Source organism: Gadus morhua, chromosome 4 (assembly GCF_902167405.1).
Source record: "Gadus morhua chromosome 4, gadMor3.0, whole genome shotgun sequence".
Classification (NCBI taxonomy): Eukaryota; Metazoa; Chordata; class Actinopteri; order Gadiformes; family Gadidae; genus Gadus; species Gadus morhua.
The window spans coordinates 14,094,030-14,113,002 of record NC_044051.1 but is presented as its reverse complement, the minus strand read 5'-3'; the positions used below and the strand labels follow the sequence as shown (position 1 = coordinate 14,113,002).

The window sequence follows — 18,973 nt, the reverse complement described above, 5'->3', positions numbered from 1 at the left end:
CATGAAAACAACCCAGTGTTTTGCAGGGACGACCTCTTCTATGGGAAGATATTGACTCCTCACGCCATCATCATTATCCACAGACAGATGACCACCTCACCCCTCCCCTGCTGACAGAGGCCGTGCTGGACCGTCACGTGCCGCTGTCGTCATAGCGACGGCGGCCTGGCGGCAGCCGCCACGATACCTGAGTGGAGGTTGAGGCGAGGTGAGCCAGGATTTGGCGTTCGCCAGCCCAGCGCACGGTAGAGGAACGAGGCAGAATCCCTCTCTGCTCTCACCATGCCGCGGAAAACAGATGTCAGCCAGCTGGAGGATGGTGAGTGGGTTAGGATATTTTTATTGAATTGTTTGTGTGTATGTGTATATATATATATTTATATATAATATCTACGTCTTTGTTTATTGGGTAAACATTTGTCTTAAAAGAATGTGAAGGGTCCTTGTATGTCTTAAAAAGTTGATAATTATTATTTTCTGGTACGGTGGATGGAATAATGGGAAGTATGCATTGTACTGTATATATGTGTAGGGGGGGAATGTTTAATAATTTGCTACCGTGGGATCTAACAAATTGCTCTAATTGAAAAGCAAGGGTCGGTGAGGTTGACCCCTCCCGCTCATTTGTGGGGTAATATTAATAACTATGCTGTGTGATTAATTGCATGGGCCTTTCCAGTCGGAATAGACATAGACACGGAGCTGAGCAACAGCGACGGTAAGTGGATATGTGAGTGGAAGTGTGAGCACGTGACACGCCCCATTAAGTCCAGCAGAGCCGTAGACTCTGGTGTAACGCAACCCCCAGGAGCTGGCTTATCCACAGCCTCCAAAGTGTCCATTTTGTATCTTCCATTGTGATCTCACATATAGCTGTGTGTGTTTGCACGCTCACAACCCTGTGTGTCTGTTTCTGTCTATGTTTGTGTGTTTCCATTTGCACATGCATTCACATCCTTTGTGTGTGTTCACGTCCCTGTTTGAGTGTGTTTGTGAATGTGCCGTGATTTCTGTTGTGTGTGTTTGTGTCTGTGTGTGTCTGTTTGTGGGCTCGTGTGTGTGTGTGTATATTTGGTGGTGTGTTTCTGTGTATAAACGTGTATGTGTGTAAACAGAGGAAGCCCCAAAGAGAGCAAAGAAAGGAGGAAAAGGAGGAGGAAGAGGGGGCAGAGGTCGCGGTAAAAAGGCGGCCAGCGAGGAAGAGGAGGACGAAGATGAGGTGCCGGCACCGCGGGGTCGAAGGGGCGGGAACCGGAAAGCGGCGCGCAAGGGAAAAGATGGCGACGATGAGGATGCCGACGATGACGATGACGAAGACGGCAAGGGCCCTAAGAAGCGTGGGGCGGGGGGCCGGGGAGGAAGAGGAGGGCGAGGAGGAAGAGGAGGGGGGAGAGGAGGGAGAGGGGGGAAGAAAGGAGGGAAAGGTAAGGAGGGGGATGAAGAGAGCGAGGAGGAGGAAGACAAGAAGGGAGCCAAAGGGAAGAAAAAAGGTGGGAAGAAAGGGAAGGACGAAGAAGAGGATGAGGAGGAAGGAGGCAAGGGTGATAAAGGAGCCACGGGCAAGAAGGGAGCCAAGGGGAAGGGGAAGGCTAAAGAGGACGACAAGAAGAAGAAGAAGAAGGGAGGAGGTAGCAGGTAGGAAGCATTTCCTAGGTTCGTGCTGGAATCAGATGCAGAATGAGTGTTACACGTATTACATGCCTTATCACACCGGACCCGCGGGTGACACTTTCAGCGGACACTAGCGCAAAGGGTCATCAAATGTCACTAACGTGATCAGGGCCTGACCGCCGTAGACGCAGTGTGAAACAAAGAGAACACCACTGCAGTTCCTGTATACCATGGGCACACTAGAATACTGTAAAGGTTTAGGTTCACACTGGCGTCTGTGTTTTTCCCTCTCTCCCCCACCCAACACCACCACCTAACCCTCAGCTCATCCAACTCTGACGAGGAAGACTCCATGTCGGAGGGTGAGATGGCCAAGCTGATGGAGGAGGTGGAGGAGAAGAAGAAGCTCATCGCCACCATCAGGAACAAGCCCTGGCGGATGCGGAGGAGGCTCACCCATCTCAGGTGGTGCAAACACCGTCCACGTGTCTAAGAGCTCTGCTTCACACTGTGTGGGCTGTGATAAAAACATTCCGTAAGGTCCTCTCCGTTTCCGCGGGAACTGAGCGGAGAAGATGAACCGTTTGCGTAATTATCCCAAATTGTGATCAATTGGGAAAACTGGGGATTGTTCGACGTACACAGAGTTGATGTTGCAGTCCACGATAATGTCACAGCAGGATGCATGAAGCAGTGCTTCTATGCATGAGAACAGAGCAAGCGATGTGATGGTTACTGTTCAAGAAAGGGCCCAGGGGCAACCAAGGGGTTTGTTCAAAGAGCCGCATGGACAACAGGTATCCCCTTTCAACATGTAGGAGCTACGTCAACGCATCTACAGTTAATGCTGCAGTCAGCTACTTTATCTCACCCCCCTAACTTGAGGTTCGATCTGGTTTTGATTTAGTCTCCTTGATTGAGTCTCCTAGTTTGGCTAATAACCACGGCCAAATAGGCGAATGCATGAGGACCATGAGACTCGATCCAAAAGAAACAAAGAGGAAGAACCGGGCTGATAGCAGCTTACAATGCATCCTACTTGTGGAAATGGTTGAATGTGCCACACATCACTGACCCCTCCTCCTGTCTCTCTTTCCAGGGAGTCTCAGCAGTTTGTTGATAAGTTTGAAGGCGCTCTAGGCAAAGGGAAAGGCAGGAAGTGGTATGCTTACAAAGTGATGATGAAAAAGGTTAGAGCGGACCAATAGTGTGCATACTTCCTGTTGCCTTTTGCCCTTTGATTTGTGTTATGTCTGACTTAATGTGCATAAATGTTTTTGCTACGGCCAGAAATGGATCAAGTTCCAAAGAGATTTCGAGAACTTCAGAACAGCGTGTATACCGTGGGAACGAAAGATTAAAGAAGTGGAAAGTAAGGAAAATCCCATGTTCTCAACGCTACCCTCTAGTGGACTTACGTGGTAACTGACAGCGGCGTTGTGTTCCTTCAGGTCATTTTGGCTCATCGGTGGCTTCCTACTTCATCTTTCTGAGGTGGATGTACGGCATGAACCTCGTGCTGTTTGGCTTCACCTTTGGCTTGGTCGTAATCCCAGAGGTAGAGCCTTTTCATAACAACAGGAATATGAATCTGGACGTAAACAGCATTGAGTCAGCTGCTGAAACGTAATGCATTGGCTATTGCCACCTAGAACCTGTGGATGATTTGTTTGTATCCCACCCCCAGGTTTTGATGGGCCTTCCGTATGGGTCTATCCCCAGGAAGACGGTGCCCAGGGCAGAAGCGGACAGTGCCCAGGACTACTCTGTCCTCATGGACTTCAACGTAGATCCAACATCAAATCCTCTCACTTAAACGAACCATTAAACCTGCACCATTCTACTTTTCTACTGCAGCTATTTACTCCATAAAAAAAATGTTTGAACCATAAAGTTTCTTAAGGATTAAACGTGCCCATCCATGAGTCGATCTGACCGGGGACTTTTTATCTATCAATGGTTTCGTACCGGTCCCCTCTGGACTCTGGCCCAAAACATCAGACCACGGTTCCCTGTAGTGATAGGCCTATACCTGTAGTTCCCACTCAGGTCACTAGAGACTGCTCATGGCGACACTCACTTAGTGCAGATTTAAAGTGTTTGCTGTGGAGACCCCATTCCAAGCCCTCTTCATCCGTCTGACGTTGTCTCTTCCTGTCCCCAGGGCTATTGCAAGTATTCCGTGCTTTTCTACGGTTTCTACAACAACCAGAGGACTATTGGGTTGCTCCAGTTCCGTCTTCCCCTGTCGTACCTCATGGTCGGCATCGGCACCTTCGGCTACAGCCTCATGGTCGTGATTCGAACGTGAGTTCTGGAAGGACCGCTATTCCATCAAGTCTTTTTGGAGCCCTTAGCTGTCGATATATATTTATATATTTCTGTTCATGCACACACACACACACACACACACACACACACACACACACACACACACACACACACACACACACACACACACACACACACACACACACACACACACACACAAATATTGGCACTGTTGGTAAGAATAGAAATCACCTCACAATAGTGTACGGTTAACATCCTATAGACTGAATCAAGTTAGACCGAATCTAGTCATTCATGTGGTGTGCTGCTTGGATACGGTTTGTGTTCATAGGATGGCTAAGAATGCAGATGTAGGAGGGGGCGATGGGGAGGACGGGGAGTTCACCTTCGCCTGGAAGATGTTCACCAGCTGGGATTACCTCATCGGCAACGCGGAGACGGCTGACAACAAGTACGCCTCCATCACCACCAGCTTTAAGGTAACCGTGGGAACCCCAGCGCTATGACGTCATCTGCTGGTACCCACACAGTCGATCCATCATTCCATCAATCAATATGATTAAAGGGATGAAATTACACATATTTACATTTAAGTTTTCATTTAGTCATAATGCAGACATTTCTTTACAAAGCAATTTACAAGGGATGCTGAGAAAAGATGTTCAGAGAGTTAAAGTCTTAAAAAATATATATATAATAATTTTAGAGCCACCCTTAGTTGGCACTTTAACTGGAATGAGTGTGGAGAAGCCATAGGAATCCGAAATGCAAAGTGAGTCAATCATTAATTTAGTAAATTCCAGTTCAGTAAAGTGCGTCGGAGAGTACTAAATCATTGAAAAGTACACGAGTCAGCTTGTGAGATGTTCTTGAAAGAGGCGGGGTCTCTGTTGTTTCCAGCATGGATCCAGAAATCCATCCTCTTCCATTTCATTCTATCTAGTGGAAATTCCTCAATGGTTTGACGTTGCCCCCCTTGAGGGGCTGTTTAGTTTGGTCTCATTTCCATGGGCCATGTTCTACTATCCCCAGCAAACCCCCTCTCACGAAACATGGCCTCTTCTTTCTCTCAATAACCCTAGCATTAAGAACTAAACACCACCACATAAACAACTGCAGTAAGGAACAGAAATCAAACCGAAAAAATGAATATCCAAAAGCATGTAGAACAACGCACCTGATTTTGGACCAACACCAGGAGTCCATCGTGGACGAGCAGGAGAACCAGAAGGATGAGAACATCCACCTGCGGCGGTTTCTGAGGGTCCTGGCCAACTTCATGATCATCTGCAGCCTTGGGGGGAGTGGCTACCTCATCTACTTCGTGGTGAAGAGGTCTCAGGAGTTTGCCAGCAGGGATGACCTCAGTTGGTACGAGAAAAACGAGGTAATGGTTTGGTTTTCGTATTTTGAGCAAGGTGCAATGATCATTCTTATATCATCAGTGGTATCATCTGATCAACTTATTACTTATGGACTATTTTCTAACGACGTGATCTCGTTGTTTATGCTACCATTCTACGTCTGCTAATTTGACATTCCTTACTATACTGTCCCTGGAAGGCGGGATCCTTCTTCTGTGTCCCTTCTCAAGGCTTCCTCCTTGAGATTTATGTTTTCTTTTTACTCTGTCATTTAGAGGGCTTCGGTTTTGGAATGTGTCATAGAATTTTGCCTGTGAAGCCCTTTGACTGTTTCTGGGACTAAGGGAAATACAAGTCAGATGTTGTTGAATCTATGGCATACAACGGTGGATATGGTACTTAAGAAAAGTCCTTAGCATTGTGTAGCATCTTATCCTAGCTATCTTGTTGTGTAAGGGGAATGGGTTTACTTAGCAATTGTTAAGTGCTAAGTTGCACGCGTTTCAATGAGTAATATTGTTTCCCTTTCTTCTGACAAATGTACTTATTCTAAGGTGCTTTGGATAAAAGCCCTAAATGTTAATGTCAATATAAATGAACGTGACTGTGAACGGTGCAGGTTTGAACCAGCTGGTCTGTAGCTGCGAGGGGTTCCATCAGGTCTTTATCCCTCCCCGTCCAGCTGGAGATCATCATGTCTCTGCTGGGCCTGGTGTGTCCTCCTCTGTTTGAGACCATCGCTGAGCTGGAGGAGTACCACCCCCGTATCGCCCTCAAGTGGCAGCTGGGGAGAATCTTCGCCCTGTTCCTGGGGAATCTGTACACCTTTCTGTTTGCCCTGTTCGATGAGGTCAACACCAAGGTATGTCGTAATGACAGTCGTGATTGAAGAGCGTTTTCTAGCTGTAATTTGTGGTTCTGGTTTGCTTTTTCTACTCAGGCGGTGGGAAGTACTAGCTTTAGGTTTGTTATTCTGACATAAGTAAGGCTTTAGGTTGTTTTGTTGTTTTTAAGGTGAGTGGACTTTGTGCAGTTACTCTTATGTGATCTGAAAAAACAACAGCTTGGATGCTTGTGGCTGTTTGTTGACCGTGTAAAGTGGAGGAACTTTAAATGGTGCCTGGGGGTTACAGAAGCAAACAATGTCCTAAAACTGTCTAGACATCAGCAGTGGCCAACAGAAGTAGAAACAACCTGAATTTTAAATTCCTACCACTAGGTGTCCTCAAGAACAACATTATGGTACACCATCGGGTCATGGACACGGATACACAAATTCATGCATTTGATGTATAGGCTAAAGCCATTTTGTATTTTATATTTAAATGTTTTATATTTTTATAGGAAACATTGTCATTTTCCCTTTGTGATTTTTCCTATTAACTGTACATTTACATTGTACTGCTTTACATTGTAAATGTTTAATTTCCGTGGCCAATAAAGCTCTTTCGAATGAGCCCACGCTGTGTCTGATTTCAGTTGGAGCTGGAGGGCTCCATCAGGAACGCCTCTCTCTGGAACATGAAGGAGTACTACGCCAACTTCACCCTCAACTCCAACGACACCGAGGCCACGCCCCCGCCCATGCACCCCTCTGACATCATCAGAGGACCCTGCTGGGAGACGGGCGTGGGCATAGTAAAGACACATGAATCATCTACCATGTATCCATCTATCTATATGTAGTCATGACCATGCTGCTACACGCCACCTAGGTGGCTTTAGCTGGGCTGGGATGGGGAGGTTGGAGAAAAGCTTAACTGTAGGAGTTCATCGACTATGATACATGAGCCGGTGCTCCATGTTGCCATGCCGGAGATCTTTCTGAGCGTGTGCGGTTATGGCTGGTTCAACCTGTGCACATTGATTGCTCAATGTGCAACGGGTAAGCAGCCTCACCCAGCCCCCCAGAGTCCGATCAGTCTTACTCAGGCCGGGTGGGGCTGGCTTAAACCAGCCATCAATCACATGCACTCCACTCTATACAATATATCTATTAGGGCTGTGCAATTAATACATTCTTTGTCGTGATTTCGATTTTACGGTCAAACAATCTCCAACCGGAAGTTTTTTGTTTTTATCCAGCTGGATACATATTTGTACATTATTTTCTATTTGAGCATTTTCTATTTGAACGTATGTGTAATTTTTTAAGGGAAATGTATTTTTTCGTACTCAGTTATAAAGTGATTTTTGGAGAGAAATGCTGAATAACTGTTTTGAAACTGAAAAATAATCGTTTGAATAATCGTGATTATGATTTTTATCCATAATTGTGCAGCCCTAATATCTATCTATCTATCGGCCGGCCTGCTTTCCTATTGAACGGTCTGTCTTTCTGTCTATCCAACTATAACTGTATGTCTGTCTGTCTGTCTTTCTGTACCCTCCCTTCCTGCTCCTCTATAACGCAGGAGTTTGTGAAGCTGACGGTCTCTGACATCCAGGTCACCTACCTGACCATCCTGATCGGGGACTTTGCCCGGGCGGTCATCGTCCGTTTCCTCAACTACTGCTGGTGCTGGGACCTGGAGGCCGGCTTTGTAAGTCCATCTTGGAGCTTGCCTAGCCAGACACACTGGCAGCCAGAGTTAACCCACAGCCGCAGCAAGGAAGGACATGAAAAACTACACGTCAAAACATCACGAAACATAAAGATGCAGTTTCTGCATCATTTCAAAGTGTAACTTTCCCCTAATGGTACTCGACCACTGAGGAGATGATCTCATGTTGAGTATATGATTTAGATTTGCATTGGTGTAGTCCAGGGGTCAGCAACCTGCGGCTCTGGAGCCGAATGCGGCTCTGGAGCCGAATGCGGCTCTTCCACTCCTCTGCAGTGGCTAGCAGTGGCTTCAAAAAAAGTATATCAACTATTTTAATTTTTTATCTCAAAGGGAACTTCTACTATTTTTGAGATCAAGGTGATACTGTGACAGTAAAACACCAAAAATAAAGGGTTTTAGATTAGGTCAACTGAAATTAACGTCACACACCAACACATTTCATATATGCAACAAACTATGGGCTATTGGTTATTTTATATGTATAACTATTTCTAAAACATTAGATACTGTGTTATCTGTTGCTCCAGATATTTCTATTTGGGGGGAGGGACCAGAAATGGCTCTTTTGATAGAGAAGGTTGCCGTCCCCTGGTCGTCTCACAAATCCCTCACTGTTTCCTCCCATAATTAAGGAATTATAACAAGTGCTGAATTAATTAGAAAGTATTATCAGAGCCCTACCTGTCGGTATTAACGGTCAGGACGAGAACTACAAACCATAAATGAGCAAACATGCCTGCATTTATGGAGAGGGGATAGAGAGTCATTCAGAAATCATAGAAGGAGGGCCTTCCAATCAAACAAAACGTTTCCCTAGATCGTCTCTGCTTGGGTTACTGCTGAGATAAATGATGGTAATTCTTATTAATGTGTGGTTTTTTCCTGTGTTATTTACAGCCCTCCTATGGAGAATTTGACATCAGTGGCAACGTGTTGGGCCTGGTCTTCAACCAAGGCATGATTTGGTATGAACCTCTCTATCATTCATCCTTTTCACTGGAGGCCACTTTCAGAGTGGGTCGACAGAAGGAGTCAACACATTACACTTGTTGGAGTTGATCATCACTGAGTTGAATATAAATGGCACTCCAGAGAGATTACGTTTATCAGTGGAGGTGGAAGTCCTGCTTCCTCCACCATCCTGTGCACCTCCACTGTCCTCTCCGTCTCCACTGTCCTGTCCTGTCCTGTCCACCTCCACCTCCACCTCAACTGTGCTCTCCGTCTCCACTGTCCTGTCCACCTCCACCTCTACTGTCCTCTCCATCTCCACTGTCCTCTCCACCTCCACTGTCCTGTCCACATCCACTGTCCTGTCCATCTCCACTGTCCTCTCCACCTCCACTGTCCTGTCCATCTCAACTCCTCTGTGCATTACTACTGTCCTGTCCACTTCACTATAGATACATAGAGACATTAATATAGCCCTACAATATAAAGTGTGTGCGTGTGTGCGTGTGTGTCTGCTTCAGGATGGGGGCGTTCTACGCCCCGGGGCTGGTGGGGATCAACGTGCTGCGGCTGCTCTCCTCCATGTACTACCAGTGCTGGGCGGTGATGGCCACCAACGTGCCCCACGAGAGGGTCTTCAAGGCCTCCAAGTCCAACAACTTCTACATGGGCCTGCTGCTGCTCATCCTCTTCCTCAGCCTGCTGCCCGTGGTCTACACCATCATGACCCTGCCGCCCTCCTTCGACTGCGGGCCCTTCAGGTTGGGAGACACGGCGGGTCACATGGGGTGATGACGGGACTTACATAAGAGCCTTTAGCAGCCACTTTCCTCTAAAGTGACATACGACGGTTAATACACACCGACGGCGGAGTCAACCCTGCAAGGCGACAGTCAGCTCGCCAGGAGCAATTGGGGTGAAGTGTCTTGTTCAGGGACACATCTACACTCAGCTAGGAGGGGATTGAACTAGCAACCTTTCAGTCACAAGTCACTACCTCCTGAGCTAAGCCGACCCATTTGCAATTACAGGTCGTTTGGTGGCTCAACAGTGAATGAGGGCAGTAAGGCAGTAAGGCTCGACTGACAACATGCCCTCACATTTATACTGGAGCCAGCAATCCTAATATCTTATAGCAGAACTTCAGCACGGCAAGAAGAGAAGGTTTTTCACAGTAAACAAAGCTTTCAGGACGGGAATTTTAATAAGTGTGTTTCTATAGTGGCCAGTCTGCACAGTGTGGATCTGAAACCTTTACTGCCACCTTTTTTAAGGACGTTGGTATCTAGACAGGAGGTAAGCACTAATAGCAAACACTCCCCCACGCATGGTCGTCTCTTAGTGGGAAGGCCAAGATGTTTGACGTGATCATGGAGACCATCGACCTGGACCTGCCCGCCTTCCTCGGGACGCTGTTCAGCTACGCGGCCAACCCAGGGCTGATCATCCCCGCCGTGCTGCTCATGGTGTGAGTACACAGCTGGGACCATCAGCGTCACTCTGCTCCCCTCCCACTGACCCAGCTGAAGAGGAACCGTAACAACGGCTCTTTAACTGAGCACGGCCTTGTGTGTGTTGTGGATAAGAAACAACCGGAGAACTGCGCTTGCCAATAAAAACACATGACCTGCAACATAAACCCCTCTCCCCCGGACCAATGTGGACCCCTCTCCTAGGACCAATGTAGACCAATCTCCCAGGACCCCTCTCCCAGTACCAATGTAGACCCCTCTCCCAGGACCAATGTAGACCCCTCTCCCAGTACCAATGTAGACCCCTCTCCCAGTACCAATGTAGACCCCTCTCCCAGGACCAATGTAGAACTCAATTCCCAGATCGATTGTCATCGATCTGGGAATTGAGTTCTACATCGTTCCTGAGGAAGGGTTAATGTGGCAGGTCGTGTGATTTTATTGTTCAACACACTGACTGTATGGAGCATCAATCTCGATTGCTAAAATAACCCAGCGTGATGGTTCCCCTTTAAGGTTTCCTGCTTCTTTGTTTGTAGTGTTTGTTGTAGGGATAATTCCAGTCTCTGTGGGCGCTTTCCCAACCAAAGTCTGAATCAGAATGAAAGTGATAATATCTTACTTACTTTAAGGAAGCAAACCGAACCAAATTTGCAACCGGTTGGCCTTATTCTGCTGGCGGCCATCTTGGTTCTACATCCTAGTGTTTAGCACCAAGATGGCGGCTGGCTAAATAAGGCCCATTATAACATGAGTTTACTCAAATACCTTGACGTCTTCCTTTTGAAAACATATTTTGTCGTATATATCCGTGACAGACTGGCCATCTACTATCTGAATTCGGTGTCGGAGGCCTATCAAGGGGCCAACATGGAACTGAAGAAGAAGATGCAGATGGTGAGGTTACAGCAAAAGTTTGCATCTGTTTTCTTTCATCTCGAAAACGTGTTTGGCCCTGTGTATCTCCCCTCTGTATCCCTCTCTGTGACTCTCGCCCCCCCCTCTCTGACTGTGTGTGTCCCTCCCTCTCTGACTGTGTTGGTCTCTCTCCCTCTCTGACTGTCTATCGCTCCCTCTCTGACTGTGTTTCTCTCTCACTCCCTCTCTGACTGTGTCTCCCTCTCCCTCTCTGACTGTGTCTGACTCTCTCCCTCTCCCTCTCTGACTGTGTCTCTCTCGCTCCCTCTCTGACTGTGTCTCTCTCTCCCTCTCTGACTGTGTCTCTCTCGCTCCCTCTCTGACTGTGTCTGGCTCTCCCTCTCTGACTGTGTCCCTCTCTCCCTCTCTGACTGTGTCTCTCTCCCTCTCTGACTGTGTCTCCCTCTCCCTCTCTGACTGTGTCTCTCTCTCCCTCTCTGACTGTATCTGTCTCTCTCTCTCTCCCTCTCTGACTGTGTCTCTCTCTCCCTCTCTGACTGTGTCTCTCTCCCTCTCTGACTGTGTGTGTGTCCCCCCCCCCCCCCCCCCCCCCCAGGCCCGGGACGAGGAGAAGAACCGTAGGAACAACACGGAGAGCACCGACCAGGTGCAGAAGGACCTGGAGGACCTGCTGCCCAACCGCTCGCTGGCGCCGGAGCCCGGTCAGTACTGGTTCAGACCGCTTCAAGGTGCTGGGTGGAAGGGGGGGGCAAACATTCCCCCTCATACTGTATGGACCTGTGGAACAGTCCCTCACAGGAAAGGATAGCCTCTGTGTGTGTGTGTGTGTGTGTGTGTGTGTGTGTGTGGGGGGGGGGGGGATTTAAAGATAATATTTCAGTGTAATTTGTACAAAATGGCAGCATTCCATTGTCTAATATTGTGAAAGGTTCGCTCTCTGATATACCATATATGTATATGTTGACTCCGCGAACAATTTCAATTTTAAATTTCTAATTCTGAACTGGTTAATCTGGTTACCGACGATCCATCTTGCCTGTCAATCACAGGTGCGGGAATCATAGCACTTCACAATGGCAGAGAAACGGAGGCAGAGAGTGAAGGGACATTTTCTTGATTTATTTACCAAATCTTGTTATTTTCATCTCTTTCCCCACTCTGGAGTCTTCCCCACCGCAGCTTCAATAATCTGTCATAACTCAACCCTCAACAGAGAAGGAGGAGCCGCCCCCCAAGCCCACTAAGGTGAAGCCGGGGGCCGCCGGCAAGAAGGACCTGCAGAAGGACGTGACCCTGGCCTCGCCCAACCCCAACGTACGGGGGCCTGTGAACCGCCCGCCCGGCCCCAGGGGACCCGGACCGATGCCTGGCCACCCGGGGGGGCCTGGCCCGGGGGGGAGAGGCCAAGGGAGGCCAGGGCCCCCTCCACGATAAGGAGGAGAAGAGTGTGGAGTAATCTCCCCCAGCCCCACCCAAATCTTGTTTCGTTACAAACCCTCAACCCTACTGAGATGCATTGATAACACACACACACACACACACACACACACACACACACACACACACACACACACACACACACACACACACACACACACACACACACACACACACACACACACACACACACACACACGTTGAATGCATTTAGACAGTTTAAACGTTTAGCAAACTTTTTTTAGCATCTATTCACATTTATTTTAAATTCATTTGACTAACCGAATGGCTTGTTATGAACTTTATTATTAAGTGTTACTAATGTCTTTTTAGAAATATAAAGGAATACTGTTAAAACATCCCTCCAGGAACATGGGAATTTGGGTCCTGTTTTCCTTAAAAAAACCTCAACAAAAACATAAAGATGCAGTAGGTAAGATGATGTGACATTGCAGGCCAGAATACCAACATTGTTGACATGACACTAGGTGTTATTTATCCTCCAGGGATACAGGCAACCTTCCTCAAGTGACCAGTGCTGTTTACCTTACAGCAGCAGATGTGACCTGGATAAGTTAATACTAGGGAGTTGTAAGAAAACGTTTCACATGCCTAAGGTGTTGGGCAGAGGAAGTGTGTGTTGGTTTTGTGTGTTGGAATTCTGCAAGTATTAATTTGAACTTTTTTTTATATACACAGTATAACTGATTATCTATTTTTTTCAGGTAATCTCATTGATATTTTGTTTTCGGTTTCAAGTTCTTGACCAGTGAAAAGCATGAAAACCAGCAAATTACTAGTGATCAATTTAAATTTATTAGAAATGGAATACGAAAGTTTTAAAGTTTCAAGGATTTTACAAAATTGTATTATGCACTTATATACCTTCCTTTTTCAAATAAAGTTTGACGTATTTTAACTTCAATTACTTTGTTTGCTTGGGTTTGAGTTATATATCGTCTTGGTTAACTGAAACCAACTTTTCCGAGATCTTTACTTGAAAAAGGCTTGTCTCCGGTCCGCAACCCATCAGCAATGATCCAAATAGAAACAGCATTATACAAGTCTTTCATTCAGCTAGCAGGAGGTGGAAGTATCATGATGGGATATATAACTATCCCTATGGTCACTGTCAGGTGTTTCCATGGACCACAAGCTTACTGAAAGCCTAAATTCAGAATTAATATTTTTTAAGTGGGTGAAAAATCCCAAAATGAAACACAGTAATTGTTACATTCTTCGCTCACACTGAGGAAATAACAAAGGACTGCCTCGCCTTCCAAAGGACCGGTTTTGCATGTGATACAACCATTGCACCCAAACCTACCCATCAGGTTGACGTGGGTGGAGTCAGAAACCCGTGTTGGGTAGTGTACTCCACATTCTTCATCTGCATTTTGCCATTGGTCTGCCAACAGGTGAGACTTGATTATCTGAACTTTTGACACAGAAGCTCCTACTATTCTTGTGTGCATGTGTGTGTGTAACGTGTCTCTCTGTTGATGTGGTTTTATAGTATAGCAGCCTTTATTTTATATGCAAAGCTTTCATTTTCAATTGTAGAGGATTATGTTGGACTGTGCTTTGTTATTTTCATGTCCATCCTTGTATCTAAGTACTTTGAAACTGTCATGCTGATCAAAAGTGCAAATCAAAGTTATCTTCAAATCTTTAAAATGATACTTGAGTGTAACAAGCTTAAAGTGTTGGATACATTTTTGCCTGTAGGCGAGGTTAATTTGAGTAAGTAAACAATGACAAAATGGAATGCACTCATTATTAAAGTTACAGGCTACACCTGGGTCTACTCAGCCCTGCTATGTCAGACCTCTGTAGAGTGACATTGAAGCCTGAAAGCCTGCTAATGGACCAGGGCAAATGGTCCATGGTCAATGTGGGATATCTTTACTAGTTTAGCCTTCAAACCGCGCCCTGGTTCATAAAAAGAGCAGACACCTTATTAACATTATGAGGGGCACCTGTGTTTGTCCTACGACGATGTCTCTGTGAAAGGAGTCTTATTAGTCCATGTGTTTCTAATTTCAGAAACGCCAAGATGGCTTTCTTCAGGAAGTTCTTCAAAGATATCGTCAGTAAAAGGGACCCTGAAGAGGACGATTCGTTCCAAGTGAGTACCAGTTAAGAATACAAATAAACGAAAAAAAAAACAATCTTTAATGGAGTTTTAACAGCTATGACAATGCACCTCTAACATGACACAACAGAGAGGCATTCCGACTGGATGTGTGTATGGAGTTATGGAAAATGTCTGCCAACTCCATAGAATTTATGTAAATATAAAGAAGAATTATATAAATTCTTCTTTATATTTATATAAATTCTATGGAGTTGGTGGACATTTCATATGCTAGTTATACCCATGAGCTAAATGGCTGTTATTCAAGGTTCTAATTTTGAACTATCTTCACAGGTGACCCATAAGAAGCCAGAGTTTCACGGAACCATCGCCCCTTACCCGAACTTCAACCCAAGGAAGGACGTTATTTTCCTGGAGGAAGCCATCAACTCCAGAAGTAAGAACCACTCTTGTTTTGTGTCGTTTAAGAATGAATTGCATCCCCCCAGCCTGCTTCTGGATACTAGGAGGCTTAATGCTTTGTTCTTTTTGCTCTTCAAGATGTGGACGAAGACACGATCATCTCAGTGCTTGTGCAGAGAAGCAATGAACAACGGCAGGAGATCAAGAGGGCCTTCGAGGCCGACACTGGAAAGGTGACATTCCCCTTCCTGACTGATGTACACTGCTGTATGGTGAAACAGCCGTTTAGCTAAGTCCTAGTTGACAAACTTGCGACACAATGTCTGTGCTGTTTCAGCAATAAAGGAGTTCTCTTCTATGACACGATGTTCTTTTACACTCAATTTATCCTTCTTGATAATTGCTTTTCATTTTTAAGCATTCTGGGCCGACTGGGCCAATTTGGGCGGTTAACTTTCTGAGGTGCATTTTTATGTTTTTTGGTTCATATTGTTCAATGCTCTTCCGTTCCAGTCTCTGGCTGATGAGCTGAAATCTGAGCTAAGGTCCCACCTGGAAGATGTTGTTCTGGCTCTGCTCATGAAACCTGCTCAGTATGATGCCTTCATAATCAGGAAAGCCACCAAGGTGAATAACGTCCAACAATAACTCGTTCTGACTTGATCACTTTTATTGTGTCTCTAACCGCGTTGTTGCTCACCTGTGCAGGGTTTCGGCACGAATGAAGACGTCATCGTGGAAGTTCTCGCATCCAGGACAAATCAACAGATTCGTGAGCTTCAAGAGGCTTTTAAAGAAGGTACAGCTCTCCGCTTTTCAGTGTTCCTTATCTATATGTTTGGACAGCATTTTTGCAAAGGCTTGTCCTCACTTCATATCATGTTTGGATCATGTCATACCCTTGGACTAGGTTTTCAAAAAAAATTTAAATCTCGTTAATCAAAATATGACGAAGGGCAAGAACTCAAATGGATTTTAATTAAACTGAAAATACTTGATTATTCCAGAAGATAGATCACGGATAATATGTCTTGCTGTTACTTTTATTTTCTTTAACTCACTCCCTCCCCCAGAATATGGCCAGACCATGGAAGAGGTCATCGACAGTGAAACCGACGGGGACTTTGCCTTGGCTCTGCACGCCATGTTGAAGGCCAACAAAAATGAGGGTCATATCGTAGACCTAGCACTGGCCAAAAAGGATGCGAGGGTATGCCATCTTATGTTCTTAATGCTGTCGTACTATTTTTATTTCTTTAGGTCAGACATAATGGTCTGTTTTGTCTTTGTTTTGCAGGAACTCTTTGAGGCAGGCGAGGAACACAAAGATATCGACATCTCGGTCTTCATCGACATCCTGACCACCCGCAGCGGGCCCCAGCTGACCCAGAGTAAGCATTGTTTTAACATGGTTATGGTTCTTGATGAATGCAGAGGAGTTGCTAGGTGAGGGATGAACGCAAACCAAAGGAGGGACTTGACGGGCATGACCAACGACAGGCATGACCAATGATAGACATCTGCAGGTAACATGATTTGTATTATTTTGACCGGTTATGGATGACTCATAACATTCCCAGTTCTGTCTGAACACGGCCTCAGTGGATTCTACCACGCCCCGTCAAACCAGTGGATCCACTCTGAATATGGGACTATACGCATAACACGGAGAACATGACACAAACGTCGTTTTCGTCAACTGTCTCATTTTCGGTCACTTGAGAATTGCATTTGAAGATTGAAATGTCAACATAAATAAATGGATGCATTCTGATCTGGACATTAGAGCAGATGGGTCTTATGAAACCGTAGCCGTTGAAATGGCTCAGAGCAAATAGATGTTCAGCTGCAAGGGTCCTTCCTACGTCAGAGGGGCATCAAGAAGGAGCATGTGTTCAATTAAGGAAAAAATCATACATGACACATTTAGACATGCCAATGAACAGGCATATTGATGCCTTCCACAGTATAAAATAGGATGGCAATATTTGTATTGCTTCATTTGATGATCTACAATCTAAACGTTGCATATTTATGTGTAATCCTCAGCCTTTAAGCATTATTCCAAGATAAGTGACGTGAACCTACCAAAGGCCCTTGACATGGAGCTGAGGGGAGACATTGAAGACTGCCTAATTGACATTGGTAAGAAAAACCCTCCTTCTCACACCAAGATACCCGATATAAACCTGCTCAATAAGTTAGCTGCAGGCCAAATTGCAGCCAGTGACCAATACAAACCAGTGTTTGAATGGTATCCCGTGATACTGTACAATGTAATGCATGCCTGCCAAGGGACTAGCTATCTGGAGCGGTAGCTATACTTTCATTTTTAAGTATCCTGCTGTATTTCCTACGATTGAATTAGTGTTGTATGTTTTGGCGTCTAGTGAAATGTTCCTGGAGCAAGCCTGCTTTCTTCGCTGAAAGACTGCACAAAGCAATGGAGGTAAAGACCCAATATTGACATGCTCAATAATTGTGTGCGATTGTACTTGACGTTTTGGTAAACGTGAACTAGTCGAGCGACTCTTCTAACCCGTGACTGGTGCCCTCCGCCAGGGCCACGGCACCTGTGAGGACACCCTGATGAGGGTGCTAGTGGCCCGCTCCGAGGTGGACCTGAAGAAGATCATCTCCGAGTTCGAGCTGATGTACGGCAAGACCCTGCAGCAGTGCATCTTGGTACGAATCTATTTTCGTTGCTTTGCTTGTTTACCTCTGCTGACGCTCCATCTGCCCATCATGGAGCCCTACTGCACGCCTAGCTAGGAGGGATCCCTCTTCTGGGTTCCTTCCCTGATAAAGGGTTTCATTGCCATTTTAAATGACTCTGGGTAAGGGGGGGTGGAGTCCTTTTTTTAATGTGGGCTGTGAAACCCTTTGAGACTCAAACTGTGGTAAAAGGGCAAGAAGAACTGCTGTCTCGAGATTAAAAGAAATGCAATCTGGATAAATTGAGGTGACGCATGTTGTGGTACCAATGCTGATTGCCCTACTCGTTAAGTTTGGTCAAACACAAATTATGTTAACCAACACATTGTGAGACACGAGTGTAACTGTTTTCAACCTGGAAAACACAAGGTATTGAGGGCTTTTTCTGAGGGCCACACAAATAACATTGACATGGGGACAAACCGTAGTCCTCCCTTAAATGTTCTCATCCTTTTGATTATTCCGTGATTTTCAGGATGACACCAAGGGCCACTTGGAGAAGATCTTGCTGGGTTTGTGCGGACCCAACTAGAGCGCAGCTGCTGGTCTACTGGTGGACGTGGATTTATTGCTGATCGCTGTCATAGTCGTGTCTATTAAAAGGAAAAAATGAGCAAATGTTAATGTTGAAAATATCAAAGTTCTTCACTAAGATGTAATATTTAACTCATAAAAAATGTCCTGTACTTTGGTAATCTTGTTTACTCCTTATTTACCATTGCTCCTCTCCACAACGTTTCCAGTGCAATTAGACCGGACTCTTCCCATTATAACACAAATAAACAATAACTTGATGTTTTATGCAGACTAGGTTTACCCATTTAATGCACATACAATTCGACCTAATGGGTTAAGTGATGGCAGCATAAACTGTGTGGCTGAATGCTTTGTCAACTGGCTACTTTGGATTATTTACTCATCCTCACCACTGGTTACTAAACCACAACAAGGACGAAAAAAATGCTCTTAATGTACAGCAATATGGAGTGGGCTGTTAAATACAAAAATACTCAGTTGAAAGAATATTTCTAGCTGTAATTAAAAATTTCATGGCATACATTTTATGTCGATTTGATTGGTTCCTTTTAAATTACATTGGTCAATGGAATAAAACAATTTTCTAATAGTCAGGATTTTTTTTTAATTCAAGAGTTTGGCAAAGTAGGATAGGCAGTCGCATTTGTT

The 18,973-nt window shown here is 45.5% G+C and overlaps 2 protein-coding genes across 3 annotated transcripts; both read left to right on the top strand.

Moving 5' to 3' along the window:
- Positions 1–1,277: 1,277 nt before the first annotated feature.
- On the top strand, positions 1,278–13,498 carry tmc2a (transmembrane channel-like 2a). The gene is made up of 19 exons (XM_030352969.1): positions 1,278–1,319; positions 1,445–1,635; positions 1,936–2,076; positions 2,711–2,801; positions 2,902–2,983; positions 3,063–3,169; positions 3,299–3,397; positions 3,776–3,918; positions 4,235–4,382; positions 5,102–5,290; positions 5,950–6,129; positions 6,747–6,905; positions 7,682–7,810; positions 8,732–8,799; positions 9,307–9,546; positions 10,128–10,253; positions 11,076–11,154; positions 11,732–11,837; positions 12,350–13,498. The coding sequence occupies exons 1-19, from the start codon at positions 1,278–1,280 to the stop codon at positions 12,568–12,570; spliced, it is 2,541 nt and encodes an 846-aa protein (XP_030208829.1). The 3' UTR covers positions 12,571–13,498.
- A 397-nt stretch (positions 13,499–13,895) lies between these two features.
- LOC115543052 (annexin A1) lies at positions 13,896–18,859 on the top strand. Of its 2 annotated transcripts, none has more exons than XM_030355592.1 (12): positions 13,896–13,991; positions 14,620–14,701; positions 15,005–15,107; positions 15,212–15,306; positions 15,587–15,700; positions 15,782–15,872; positions 16,147–16,283; positions 16,371–16,464; positions 17,123–17,218; positions 17,464–17,522; positions 17,636–17,758; positions 18,264–18,859. In XM_030355592.1, exons 2-12 carry the CDS (start codon positions 14,630–14,632, stop codon positions 18,318–18,320), a joined length of 1,041 nt encoding a protein of 346 aa, XP_030211452.1. In that variant the 5' UTR covers positions 13,896–13,991; positions 14,620–14,629; the 3' UTR covers positions 18,321–18,859. The 2 variants fall into 2 exon arrangements, with proteins under 2 accessions (XP_030211452.1, XP_030211453.1); XM_030355593.1 differs by lacking the exon at positions 13,896–13,991 and adding an exon at positions 14,056–14,316.
- Positions 18,860–18,973: the final 114 nt, after the last annotated feature.

Coding starts and splice junctions, on each gene's coding strand:
- tmc2a (XM_030352969.1), top strand. CDS start 1,278: ATGGCGACGATGAGGATGCCGACGATGACGATGACGAAGACG. Junction 1,636..1,935: donor AAGAAGGGAGGAGGTAGCAG/GTAGGAAGCATT, acceptor CCTAACCCTCAG/CTCATCCAACTCTGACGAGG. Junction 8,800..9,306: donor TTCAACCAAGGCATGATTTG/GTATGAACCTCT, acceptor TGTCTGCTTCAG/GATGGGGGCGTTCTACGCCC.
- LOC115543052 (XM_030355592.1), top strand. CDS start 14,630: ATGGCTTTCTTCAGGAAGTTCTTCAAAGATATCGTCAGTAAAAGGGAC. Junction 15,108..15,211: donor GGAAGCCATCAACTCCAGAA/GTAAGAACCACT, acceptor TTGCTCTTCAAG/ATGTGGACGAAGACACGATC. Junction 17,759..18,263: donor CCCTGCAGCAGTGCATCTTG/GTACGAATCTAT, acceptor CGTGATTTTCAG/GATGACACCAAGGGCCACTT.